The 13,741-nt window shown below is 39.0% G+C and overlaps 1 protein-coding gene across 6 annotated transcripts; it reads right to left on the reverse strand.

Moving 5' to 3' along the window:
* Window positions 1-1,455: 1,455 nt before the first annotated feature.
* msrb3 (methionine sulfoxide reductase B3) lies at window positions 1,456-13,436 on the reverse strand. 6 transcript variants are annotated; one of them, XM_079454408.1, is made up of 8 exons: window positions 13,313-13,416; window positions 10,704-10,852; window positions 9,937-10,091; window positions 7,412-7,520; window positions 6,544-6,621; window positions 6,063-6,091; window positions 3,481-3,578; window positions 1,858-3,385 (listed from the first exon to the last, which is right to left on the reverse strand). In XM_079454408.1, exons 3-8 carry the CDS (start codon window positions 10,010-10,012, stop codon window positions 3,215-3,217), a joined length of 561 nt encoding a protein of 186 aa, XP_079310534.1. In that variant the 5' UTR covers window positions 10,013-10,091; window positions 10,704-10,852; window positions 13,313-13,416; the 3' UTR covers window positions 1,858-3,214. The 6 variants fall into 6 exon arrangements, with proteins under 6 accessions (XP_079310531.1, XP_079310534.1, XP_079310533.1 ...); XM_079454405.1 differs by lacking the exon at window positions 9,937-10,091 and having other exon boundaries at window positions 1,456-3,385; window positions 13,313-13,427; XM_079454407.1 differs by lacking the exon at window positions 10,704-10,852 and having other exon boundaries at window positions 13,313-13,436.
* Between the last annotated feature and the right edge of the window lie 305 nt (window positions 13,437-13,741).

Below are 13,741 nucleotides of genomic sequence, written 5' to 3' on the forward strand. Positions count from 1 at the left end.
TTGGCAGACCTTTACAGAGCTAAAATGAGATCATTGACTTTTCTCCAGGAAAGGAGTCACAACACATCCATCAGACGAATGCCTGATAGCGCTGGCAGAGCAGTGCTGCAAATCTTTTGGCTTCTGCAACTAACCAGATTATGACATCTGAAGAATCTCAAAAACAGGTAAAAGGTGAAGGCTTAGACAAGATTGTTAGACCTTGGGATGGTCAACGGGCTCCTCGACGTGTCGGATAGGGCTTCGTGATATGGTGCAACTAGCTCTCCATTTTTTGTGAGAAGCTACAAAACAAGACTTGATAAAATCTCTCGGTTATTAAAGTGTGGACAAGGTATGGGAACCGGGCATTTCAAAGGTGCATTAAACTGATTATGGAAAAAAAAGTGATTCAAATAAATCAAAAGTCCTCAAAGGTCTGGCTTTAAGAAAGAACTTGATGCAAAACACAGATGCAGGTCTATGCAAAGTTACTGTAATCCCAAAGTAAGCACGGATTTACAGTTAACATCTAGCCACTAAGAAAAAAAGTTGACTTGCATGTACACATACCCAACATGTGAGTCTAATTGAAGGTCTTCATGTTTGTCCCATGCAGGGATTCAGTGAGGTGTTTATGTCTTGGATGACTTTATGGATCATGGACTGTATGTTTGGGCCATAGAGCTCCTGCCATGGGTTCTTTTGTTTGGTTTAGTGCTTGACTAATGGGGCCACAGGGACAAGTGATCGTGCGTGCTTGGTGTGATAGTTTGTTGGTGAACAAAAAACAAGATGGACCAAGGTTTCAGAACAAGAAACAAAATGTGCAAACGGATCAATGTACAAGGCTGTCCCTACATTCCGCACATTAAAGCATAAATGCAGACCAATGTGACAAGACCCATTTCGACTACGGGATGTTTTGGAATTCCATATACAAACAACGGCTTGTAACAGTTGAAGCCATCGCACATCCACATAGCAAGTTCACTTTTGCTCTATAAATGACAGAATTGTTTGACTTCCGGGCGGGAGATGATATGGGGTCCAAAGGCGGTTTGAGACAATCCAGCTGGCCGTCTACTCAAACCTCTATCCTCTGTCGAAGCCCCCACCCCACCAGCGTCGCACAGTCTAAACACACCTGACTTGTAAATATTCTTTATTGCACGGGTAACGTAAACTCTCTCAGCGACAGCCCCGTCGGACGATTTTTCCCACACTCGCAGACTAAGGCCAACCACTCTGTTCTTTAAACAACAGCACCCAGGAGAGAGAGGCGAAGCTGACATCACCCCTATCAGGGTTTGAAAAAGCACTTCTAGCAGCTCATCAAGTGCACTACCGCTCCAGTCAACCCAAGAGACTCCTGGGGTGTCTGGATTTCCTTCTGCTCACAGTAGAAACCTGTGGCAGACGATCAGTATTTGGGAAGCTGCTGAAAAAAAGAATGAAATAAACGAATCGTGCTTTGGTCTGTTGAAATTCAAGCTTTTACTAAATAAAAAATTGGTGTATTAATACTTTTTCGTAATTTGACAAAATTCTGCATTTCTTTCAAGATATATACTTTTGGCATTGGTGTTGTTTACATAATTGCACTTTCCTAGGACAATTTAATTCATAAATCAAACACAAAATGCACTTGACAAAAGCAGCAAAATAGATTTTTTTTTTACTCACCAGTGGTTTCAAACCCCAAAAAGAAGTTTCCAGGCTGTTGTTTTCCATAAAGCGCAGAATAAAAAGCACCATAAGTGACGTGGAACATAAATGATTTTCACATTTAAATACATGCAATCACATCTGAGATATCAGAGCTAACATTTAAAAGGAAAATCGATGCCATGAAAAATATAAAACAGCAACATTATAACAGAGTCAAATTTGTATTAGAAAAACAAGATGTACATGAATGTGTGCATGTGTTCTCAACACCTGTAAACAAAACTCACAACGTCAACACAATATTCTAAATGACTTCTTTATTCACACTGGTCAATATGAATGAAATATCAATATTCAATATAATCGAAGTGAATCCATATCCAAGAAAAGAGGCACTACAAGCAGGGAGACCAAAACAGCACCTTTAAAAGTCAGGCTATATTTGTGTTCAGACTTAACAATTTATCATCTCTTCCACTTTTTTTCAAAGAATGCTTTGTTTTCCACTCTTGCTTACTTTACTGCTCATAGGAGCACTTGCATAGCATTTCTCAAACTTCATGACCTCCCTATATCGCATGTCACTGTTGAAACAGCTCAGCTCTGTGACTGCACGTACATGATATGTTTTCAATCGTTGGGCTTTCAATATTCAGTGGGGTTCAAACATCTTTGACCAGTGGTGAAACTGCTAAATAACAGCTAGATTTTGAAGTAAAATAAAATTGGCTGTATCGTATTAACAGACGAATTCAAAACTTTATTCAATTTAAAAGTTAGATTTTAATTGAAAACATATATTTTAATTGTAAAATAGTGATAATTAGCTATTTAGTTGTCAAAATAATTTGTTATAAATAATTTGTTAAAGTATTTTAAAGTAACAAAAACATGTGAAGATTTATTATTTGAACATTTGTTTGCAAAAACAGATAACTCAAAAATCATGTTTTTTATTGCGTCATTTAGTTTTTACTTACTCAACTGCAGATTGATTCATATTACTTGGAATGCACAGTAAGAAAACATGATTATTAGACACTCATCAGTTTTTGCAAATCAACTTTTCATATGTTGATGTGACAAACCGATCAAATCATTTCTTATAGTGTGAACATTCCAGGGTATCAGAGAAAGCAAATCTTAAAACCTTTTTCAATTTAAGCCTTTATAACTTTGAAAATCTGTTTATTTTAAGTTACATTCAACAAAAACAAAAAAATAAAACAATGCGTTTCTCAAGACGCTAGAACCCCACTGTATCTCGGAGAACAAAATCATTACAAACACACTTCTAACATTATAAAAACAACCATTGAGTATTCCCAAGCATTCTGGGGACCAATTACAGCTTTTCAAAACCATGCTTACATCATGAAGTTGAGAGGCAAACATAAGGCCATTTAAACCAGACACCTGGGATGTGTATATTGCATACTGCATTCCTGACATCATTCAGACAAACGTTGCAAAAAAATATATCTGCCTGATTGCACGGCTTGATTTGACTTTGGAATAGCCTATGCGTGACATCAGCGACTTGATTGGTATATTTCAAGTCCTATTAAAGTTCACCGTTCTTACTAGATGGCAATTGACCTGCTGCTCCGGTTGGTTCCGCCTCTTCAGAGGCACCGTTTTTTGACTGGAAACTGAGAGAGGCGGAGTTTATGCAGTAACGTTTTCTTGAAGGGCGGGGTCCATCATCAAAGACATGGCCCAGGTGAGCGCCACACTGCAGGAAGAGGGCAGGGGGAAAAAAATACACCTTAAAGAATGTGCTGGAATGACCTATAAAACTGTCGAAAAGCTTGTCACTCGGTTTTGTACCTGACTGCAGTTTATCTCCACTCTATGCATGCCGTACGAAAAGTCATCGGTTTGCGCGATAGACTCCTTATTGATCAAATCGAAAAAGGAAGGCCATCCTGCAAAACCAGTAAAGAGCTTATTGTAAAGTGACCCTTCAAGAGAGCATGTTGGTGGACCTCATCTTCTTGCCAATCTTTTTTCTGTTAGCTGAGGCAAAGCAGTTGATATAAAGTATGTGCTAGGACACGGATGTTGCAGCTAAGCTACAAAATGTCCTTAAACATTGTATGGATCACATTAATATTTAATAACATTTTCTTTCATGCTAATCCAAATACAAAGCAATCGTCCATATGCCATACAGTACGTCTGGCCATCGTCTCATGAGATCAGGAAGGGAAATAAACCGACAGTGTTATCACTGGTGTCCCACAATCCTGTTTCTTTCATCTGGAAACTTTCTATCCAGTAACAGGGGTGTGAGTGGAAAGAATGGCTGTACAGGCTCATAGGTGGTCCCTGCTTATGGCTTTCTAAGAAGGTGGGACGTCTGGAGGAGACAAACCTTGGGAACTTACTACTACACAGCCTCCGACCACATATTTGTTTATATCTTCACAAAAAGCCTAGCTAATTTTTGCAAAGACAGCGTTTCAAAAAACGTATTATCTTAATGTGGGATGAACGAAGTACTGATAAAATGCTACTGGCAATTTAGGATATGCCACATGCAATTATTGTTCACAACATTAAAGGTGCAGTGTACAATTTCTGAAAATCAGAATTTCTTTAAACACAATTTTCTACTGCATTTTAGTTGCACTACGCCAAAACTAATTCTTCACATTTTTGGTGTCTCCGACCACCATCGGCAAACCAGAACTGTATGCACCAGCAAACTGTCTGCACATCAATGATTCATTTGAGCTTGAGAGCGATTTTTCCTATAAATATCATGCAGAGAGAACTGTTCAACGGCCACCATAGGAGATCTGGCCCTTTCATACCCTTCCTTGTACACAAAGTTTGGCAACTAATGGTGTAATCTATCTTGATAACCAAGCATCAGTAACTCTGAATGAGATCAGGTCAGGCTTAAGGAAGCAGAAGTGTGCTTATTGCTGTCACACTGTTTATGGAAAAAAACAAGTCATTTAAGCACTAGCAGACGCCTTTCCTTCACCCCCCAAAAACTCTCGATACCCCCATCCCTTCCCTGTCAGAGCGAAGACGCTTGGCTACAACTACAAAGCCGCCAAACTCCACTCGCAGGACACTTTTGGAGGAAAATAGGAATCCTATGACTCAGACCAGGAGAATCCCAACGGATCACTGCAGACCTGATCTAATGGAGCTTTATCACCAGGGCAAGGAGCCCGGTGAATCGAACGGTGTAGCAGCGCTCTAACAAAACAGGAAATTGAGTTTATACTACTTTGGGCTGCACTTCTGTCCACGTACACGGGACGTTCGTCTCCCATCTCAATGACAAAAATCAGATTTTTCAACACGGCCCGCATATGTTTCTCATTTCTGCCTGTTTTCTGTGGAGAATTCATGCATTCGCATATACCTCATTGGGAGGCCGTGTAAAAATAGCCTGTTTAGTGCAGCAGAAGTATGGAATTTTAATCTCGAATCTGTAACGAATCAGCAAAGCGTAGCTGCTATATATTATATTGGCATTGTATACACTTAACATCAACTCAACGTTCATTTAGTCTGAGCTGATGAGAGTCTTTTTAAGCTTTAAAAAAAAGAGGTTTAATACACATCTTAATCTTATAAAGAGAAAACTATGACATTGCAACAACAAAGGCCATTTGGGCCACATTATGATGGCCAGCATTTCCATATGATCAGAAAAAATAGCCATGATTGACAGTGTTCAAACCACGTTGAATAATTACATGAACATAAAAACATAACACATGCATTATGATAGCCAACACATCTACCACAGACAGATTTTGAACTCCATCTTTTCAATTCTTCATTAGATCTCGCAATGAGATCAATTATAAAGATAAAAGGTCCAGTACGTTATTCCCTATTTGTCCAGGAAGGTATTCCGTAATTGCAAAAGACAGATTTCCAAGGTTCATGTGGACAAATTAGGAACCACAAAATATCAAAATGACAGTTGAATGCTTACGGCAATATCATTAATTTACAGTAACAGATAGCGCTCATTAAAATATTTTGTAAGCTTCTTAAAGCAGACTGTTTGTTTTATGTACGTGCTGTAAATCATTTAATAAGGAGCCTTGAGAGCTTTTGTGCTCCATTATCCAGTTGACCGATTCACATTTGTCCTTGAAATCAACCATAAAGTAGGTTGATGAGGTCAAAACAGCCTCCCTTTGTGGAGAATGAGCTAATTTGGCATCTCTGTTACTCCATTCATTTATAAAAACATTACTACCGGCTTAAGATACTGTCGCTGTTCAGGAAAAGTATAAGGTAATAAAACTATTCGTACCATAATTAGCTTGTACAAAAAGATGTGTTCATATCCAAATATAAAAAGACAAGGTGAATCTTGTTTATAAAGATTTAGTACTAAATATGTTGTGCTATTGAGGAGTGTGGATACATACCTGATCCGGAGTCAAACTTCTTATCAGACCTGCAATGACATACAAAACAGAGCATTTTAAGATTGTGGTTTTTACTGAGAACACAATTCATGCATTTAAGAATTTGATAAACACTTTTTATCCAAAGCAACTTCCAGTGCATTCTTTCCATGCATTTTTTATCAATAGGTGTGTACCCTGAGGACTGTATGCATGAGTTATGCACTGCTAAGCCAATGCTCTACGGTTCAGCTGGAGGAACTTTACAGAGATACTGTTAGGAGTCAAAAAAAGTTATAAACAGTAAAACTTTTAAATAAAGATTAAAGTCCCCGTAAACCGGAAGTTGCGATGGTGTTTACTTCCCTTATTCTGACACATTTAAATTTGGACGTGGTTTGTGTTTTTGCTCGATTAGATAGGATATATAACATTACAAAATGGAACTGGGAGCAGACTGACAGTCAATTTCATTGGGACTTTAACTATTATCAACACTTACGTGAAAAGAGAGGTCCCGCAGACGACACAGTGGTAGGCTCCTTCCTCTTTGTTATCTGTATGTTCTCCTGTGAAAGCACTGAATGCAAAAAAGAAATCGTGTCAAACAGTGACATCATATATGCATACTGGAAAACCACGTTTCAAACCACATATATATTTTCAATGCCCTGTCTTTATTTGGGGCAGTATATGTGCAAAACTAATTGACATCAATGAATGATGGTCTATAGAGCATCCAGATAAGGACAAAATGTGGAACTCCTCTCTCAGGCCAAAGGCATTTTTCGCATTCTTCCTGCCAATGGGCCGATAAATACTTTCCCCACGTGTGTTTTTTGCCACTGAGCGATGGAGGGGAGAGAGGAAGCGGCAGTGTTTTCCCTACTTTACATCCTTCCGCACAACATCTATCTCACCGCCTTGGGTCGATATGGAAAAAAAGTGCCATACGTTTTAGGTGTAAAATAATCATTATGGGTGATGTGAACGTGACAGGTCCATGATATGTTTCAATATTCACTAAAACAGATATTTTCGGTATATTAAAAAAATATGAAAAGAAAATTAAGGTAAATGCAACTTTTACTTAAAAGTTTGTACACATTCTCATGTTTACCTTTTTTACATTGTAGAACATATTGAAGCCATACAAATAAATCTAGAAACATTTGCCAATAGATTAAGATGTAATAATTGTATAAGATTTTTTGCAAAAAATCGTAACATAATTATAATAACATTTCTATTGTAATATTGTAAACTTCATCCATGCATTTTCTGCATCTATTAAAGCATTTTTAGCTTTTAAGCATAAAACTTAAGGTTTTTGAAGATGTCATGTGGTTTCTAGTTATGGTGCACGTCACCTTTCTGTGCCTTTCTCCTGAGTAACATGGTACTGCATCGGAGTCAAACGTTTCCTCAGCTCCTCCTCGGTGAAGGTTTTGGGCCATGTCTTCTTGCTACGGCACGTTCCTAAAGAGCAGGACATAAGTTACGGCAAGCATAATTGACCCATATCGCCAATAAAACCTCTAGGTACGTCAAAACGTGGATAATGTTTTTACAAATATTTCTTAAAACTAAACTATTCTGTATTTCAGGTGACTCCTTTCAAGTAAGAGTTAGTGATTTTGGTCATTTTTGTTGCAAATTATTTTTGCGAAGACCAATCTGTAAATAATAAGCTGACTCTTACCTAGAAAAAGTCACAATATCAGTGACACACACACACAATCCAAACATCTCCATATAATTGATGTGCTACAGCCAGTATTGCACTGTTATTTCCCAGAATAACAAAGCGAGTTATAGAAGAGCGCTTATTTTGGCTGTCCATACAAAAGGCTACAATATCTACGCTACAGGCGTTAGTATACTCGTTTCCTAGTTTTACAACAATGCTGACCTCTAGAGCTTAGTCCTAAAACTGACCACATGGCACCTTTGCTATATTGACAGCATTAAATTGCACTTCCAAACAATCCCACTATATCATCTCATTTTAATACAAATACATTATGAGACACAGTCATGGGGGAAAAATATGCCAAGATGTTTAATAAAATTATAAGATAAAGCAGATTACAGTAAAAATATCCAATTTGGCAAGACAAGCTCTATAGCCGTGTTTTTAAAAGAACCCATGTGTCCATTTGAACCTTATTTATTCGCTGGGACGCACAGCGGTTTTGAATTACACACAATTCCACTGCAATTTCCAATTACCGAGAACCTTCTCCCTTGTTTCCACATATTTTTAGCTAATTTCTTCACCCGTTGCTGCGTTTACGGGGGGTCTGTACTACAGCCTTATTGTTCTGCCAGTTTTACAGCTAGTGTTCTGGTGAGAGCAGGTCTCCTCTCGTTTCCACTATGTGAAGAATTCCTCTCGACAAGATTGAAACCATGTGAATAAAGGAAATAATAGGGTCTTTAAAGGTCCCTCTGGTGAATGGGCTCCATTGATGGGCTCTCCTCTGTCCAGCGAGTACAAAGTTACATCTGACAAACACAGGACGAGGGGAGGAGAGACCAAAGAGGAGGCCCCCACACTCCCTGCAGGATTTCCCATATCCCTCTCTCATCTCTGAGAGAGGGTCTTCTGGATCCTATTAGCAAGACAGGGAGAGAATTCCTATTTTTTGTGTATGAAGGGCTCTGAACCCTATTTATACTGTGAGAGAATAGGAAGGGGTGGGGAAAAGAAATGTTTTATTTCTCGGTTTGTCTTAGTAAGCCTCTTAGGAGGCATTTAAAGAAATTCAGGAATTTGGTCTGTGTCACCCCCTGCAAATGATTTAGTTTTGGTGCACCGAGAGGTCACCCTACAAATCCTCACGTTTCTCAGACTTCCCTCCGCTGCAGCCTCAAGTGTAAGTTATTTCCTAATTACCGGCAAGATTTGTTCTAAGCACGTTCCTTTCGCTCATGACTTGAAACCAAACATATCCTTTTGTGCCCTGGATGTTTATCATGGTTCGTCTCACCTATGTCCTCAACAATGTGGAAATTAATGTTAACAGTGCTAGCAAGTCAGCACTGTATATCATAAAACATTCTGGGTAGGGGTGGTCTAAACCTTTAAAACTACATTTTAAATCAATTTTAACTTACAACGAATATAGCCTGGACATCTTAACATGCAGAGTATTTTAAGATGGCATAGCACAGTAGTTTAACATAAAAGACCATTCAGCTGCATTTCAAGCACTGCTATATACTTTAGGATTGTTTACTACAGAAAGTTTACCAATCAAGCTGGATGAAGGTCTTTTTAGATTAATTTTTGATACTACATTTGGCTATTGCAAATTATTGCAAAATCTAGATTCCTAAAATGGAAAAGCATGAATACAAAGCAACCATTAGTAGAAAATAACAGTTAATGTTGAAGCTTGACAGTACATGCAGGCTTAAAAGAAGGCAAAATGGTGAGTTAGATGTTAATCCTTGAGCAACTGAAGATCTCTACAGAGAAGAACCACAGAGCAAATGTGACATTTCAGTGCAAGGGGTCATCAAATGCAGAAAAACCAACTCGGGCATCAAATGAAACCTGACATCAGGCAGCCCGCCTGTCTATTTCATATCAAATTACAATTATTATCAGTTCGCCTGTTGATATTCCATATAAGCAAATCAGCAAACATAAACTTAGGCTGACACAATAAGTCTTGTTCTTCATGCTAGGCCATTTAAAGCAAAAACACATTCATTTAAAGCTCTGTCAGGCTACCTTTAGATAAATTAAGTTGGTTTCTCTACAAATAACGTCATTATGACACTAGACAAACACCCCTTGTCAAAAGCTCGTGCACGCAGAACAAAGCATCAAGGAGCTTGAGAAAGCAGAGCACACACACACACACACACACAGCATCCAGGTGACCTGAGGGGAGACCGCAAGCCTTCAGTTTTACAGGTTGGCCCTGGCTGACCAGATGCAGAAGATTGAACCCGGACATGGCTGGAGCTGATGCTGCTGTGACAAGAGAGAGGGGCGATACAGGAGCCGCCCTCTAAGACACCCTCCTAACTGTCAGGCTAAAAAAAAAAACAGGACACACATAGGCGAGGAGGGAGAGGAAGGAGAAAAAACACAACATTGGTCAACACAGATGTCAGTGACATAGACAACGAGAGCAGCCAGTCACGGGACGGCTGACACTTTTCATGCAGGGAAAGATTGATCAACAATCGCTGTGTAAAGAGAGACAGGTTAACAGGGACTCTATTGATACTTTTATCACATTCAAATGTACAATTGGAAGCCAAGAGTAAGACTAATCTGTTAGTATTAGTAGCAGACCCCAATCATTTTAGTAAAAACATTGTTTGGTATAAAAAGGGTACACCCCATAAAACACGTTGAGAACATATCTTGGTCACCACAAGATTGAGACATGAGGAACAAATGCGAAAGGGTAAAGATGTAGGAAGCAATTTGCATAGGTTGATAGATATGATTTCCGTTTCAAACAAACGTATCAGCTGTTTTTATGGCTGTAGCACGTCAGAAATGTAAACTAGGACACACTCATACCCATCCGCTGAGCAACTTGACTATTGCTAACCAGACTAACTAACAGACTTGCATATTATTACACATATGGTCCATTATAAAAGTTAAGCCCAAAAGCTGTGTGGTTACAGTACCTATCGTAGTGAGCGGAGTCAGAGTTAGAAGCTGCCCTGTGGTTCTAGGGGAACGCCTGCATTGTAGCAGGGCCACGGATACGACCGGGGTCATGAATCGGAAAAGATGTACAGCCATCCTGGCCTTGACAACACGCAGTAGGTTCGAGCTATAAGGAAAAGAGCAGGAAGGTGTGCCAGCGTCACTCAGCAGTCATGCAATTAGGAGTAAAGATCTATTCCACAATCGCCTTTCTCAAGTCTTAATTCACCTTAATATGAATGAACACCTGAGAAAAAGATTCCATTAATACTTAGTGTATTGAACTGTGTGAGAAAAGATTACAGATTAACTACATGAGCAAACACAGGCGAAGCCTGTGAATGCAACTGAACGAGAAGGTAAAGCTTTGGTTTGTAGGGAAGGAGGTCCATCTAGTGGTCATGAAGGTTTTCGTGTTTCTATTTCTAACTAAATGAGAACAATATTAAACATCATTAGAGAATATGAAAATGAAAAGTCATAATTTACTCACCTTCGAGTCGTTCCAAATCTGTATACATTTCTAAGCTTTGATGAACACAGAGAAAGATATTTGGAAGAAGGCTTTCAACTGTTGTACGTTTATACAGATCTCAAAGGTGAGTAAATGACGACAGAATTTTCATTTTTGTGTGAACTATCCCTTTAATATTAGCCCCTAACAATTAGTCTTGCAGTGTGCCATTTTATGTATTCATGGCATTGCTTAGATTACAAAAATCGAAACCAGGACACATCTGCATAGAAATGATGCTATAAATAAAAATCATATAAATTAATTTGTCACAACAGTTTTTTTTACCACAGTATCTAAGTGCAAAGATGGCCTCTGACCTTATCTTGTTAATAAACACCCACAATTGTTCATCATGTACATCCAAATCTATAATCGGTGCAAAAATGCAACAGCCAAAACTTTGAGACACATGATGTTGCAGTGAATGATGTTAAGTTAAATGTTAAATCTAGGCTGACTGGAAGGAGTGATTTCAACACATGCACAGATACAGACATAAGCAAGGTCGTATTTTAAAAATAGCCAACACAGACTACCACACTGGACTATAAATAATACAGATTAATACAGCGTATGACATATAGCTTAATAATTGGCCAGATCATGAAGTTGACGTCTTTCACATTCCTCGCATTTCTGTAAATAACTTTAACATCAAATGCAATTTTGATCATTTCATAATTGACTTGTTCTACTAAAGAAGCGAATCTAATTCTAACTCATCAGAACCTTGTCTGTACTATTTAAAGAATCGCTTCAGATGCCCTGCGAGGTACTTTTGCGAAGGTGATTTCATTCGATTCTATTGAGTAAAGCCAACTTATTTCAAGAATGACTGCACGTTTGACAGTATTACTTTTACCAGTGTAGTTTCTCAGTTGAACTACAATTACAACCTCAAGTCTCCATGCTCAGGAAAAACAAGCGCTCAATGCAACTCAAATACAGCTTATAAATACATCACGCTTGATACTTGGGGCAGATTCACAACTATATATGGTCATGAGAGATGAATGAGGCGTAAAATGTTTTAAAAGCCAAGCCGAACTGTACAAGGCAGCGGCGATGGTGGTTTCCTGGTCATTGTGAACAACGATGACTGAAGTGAATAGCTGACAAAGGATCAAACAACATTACGGGTGTGTTAACGTCTCAAGCATGTGAATATCTTGGCATGGATCTGTGCCTCTGCTCTGGAGCACCCACAATGGCCAAAGTAAAAACCTGTTTTGTTACAGAAACAGTGAATGAGATGCAACAGGGTGTAAGCCAGTGTATAGAGTCCAGAACGTTCAGTGGCTTGAACTAGCAAGAGAACACTGACAACAACCTACAAAATAAACCCCAATATCAATTCTTATGGGTTTCCTTATAAATATGACTGTGAGCAACTTACAGTGTCAGGGACAGATTTAATAGATAGTGTCCTGTTCCCATCCGCCAGAAACATCCCACAAACACATTTACAACATTAGTCTGTATTGTTGCTTTCAACGTCTGCATTGCATCCACATAAGCAGTTTAAAGTGCATTGCCAGCAAACCGTCCTTCACTCAACATGATATGAAATATGAATGCCAACAAACGACATGCGGTTTCCACAAACACAACGTTACGTAATAACATCGTGATCGTCTTCCTGTGACACTGCGCAAGCCGAGCGGCCTATGACGCCGGGGTATCGCGACAGCTGAGCGTTCGAGGTGCTCTCGCGATACTTCAATTTCATAAACTGGCAAGTCTGCGCTTAAACGTCGTCACCTGTGGGAGGCTACATACAAAGTATTTCAAGTGTAACTGATATGCCTCTAACAGTGGAACACAAAACAACACCCTTATGGGGCTTTTGACACCACATTAATACACTTAAATAGGTGAGACAAGACAAACGTATACATCGCAACGCGGCTGCGATGTCAATATCGAAACGAAAGTTAAGTATAACGGTATTGCGTTATGTTTTGACCGCGCAGTCCTTGACAACTATTCCTGTCACCCGCAACCACGCGCTTACAATCAAGTATTTTGAAAATGCGTCATAAAGAATACAAGCGTCAAAGTTAAACGTACCAGACAGAAAAGGAAGAGCTAACACCGGGCAGAGCAGCAGGCTGTAGAATGAAGAGCAGCGCATTTGTCAAACAGCGACACGTCTGTGTACTTCTTAGGTAATGACAAGTGCATTGTGGGAAATTCCTCCCGCCGCTCAGCGCCGTTCCTAATATGTGCAATGCGTTGTTTGCGCGCATAATAACTCAACGTGTCGCAGTTGTAGGGCTTTAGCAAGATTGTCTTGGCTGTATAACATACTTGATAAAAGCATACTGTGTCTTATAATATACAGGAATATGACAAGACAAGTGGGACTGTTTTCATAGACAGGTTGTCACATGCCTGAATATAGTATTAATAAAATGTATGATTAAAATATTTGCTATCCAAAACACTGTATTGTTGAAAAGTACATAAAAGTTTAAATAAGCTTCCTGTCATGACTTA

This window comes from Barbatula barbatula, assembly GCF_947034865.1.
Source record: "Barbatula barbatula genome assembly, chromosome: 4".
NCBI classification, from domain to species: Eukaryota; Metazoa; Chordata; class Actinopteri; order Cypriniformes; family Nemacheilidae; genus Barbatula; species Barbatula barbatula.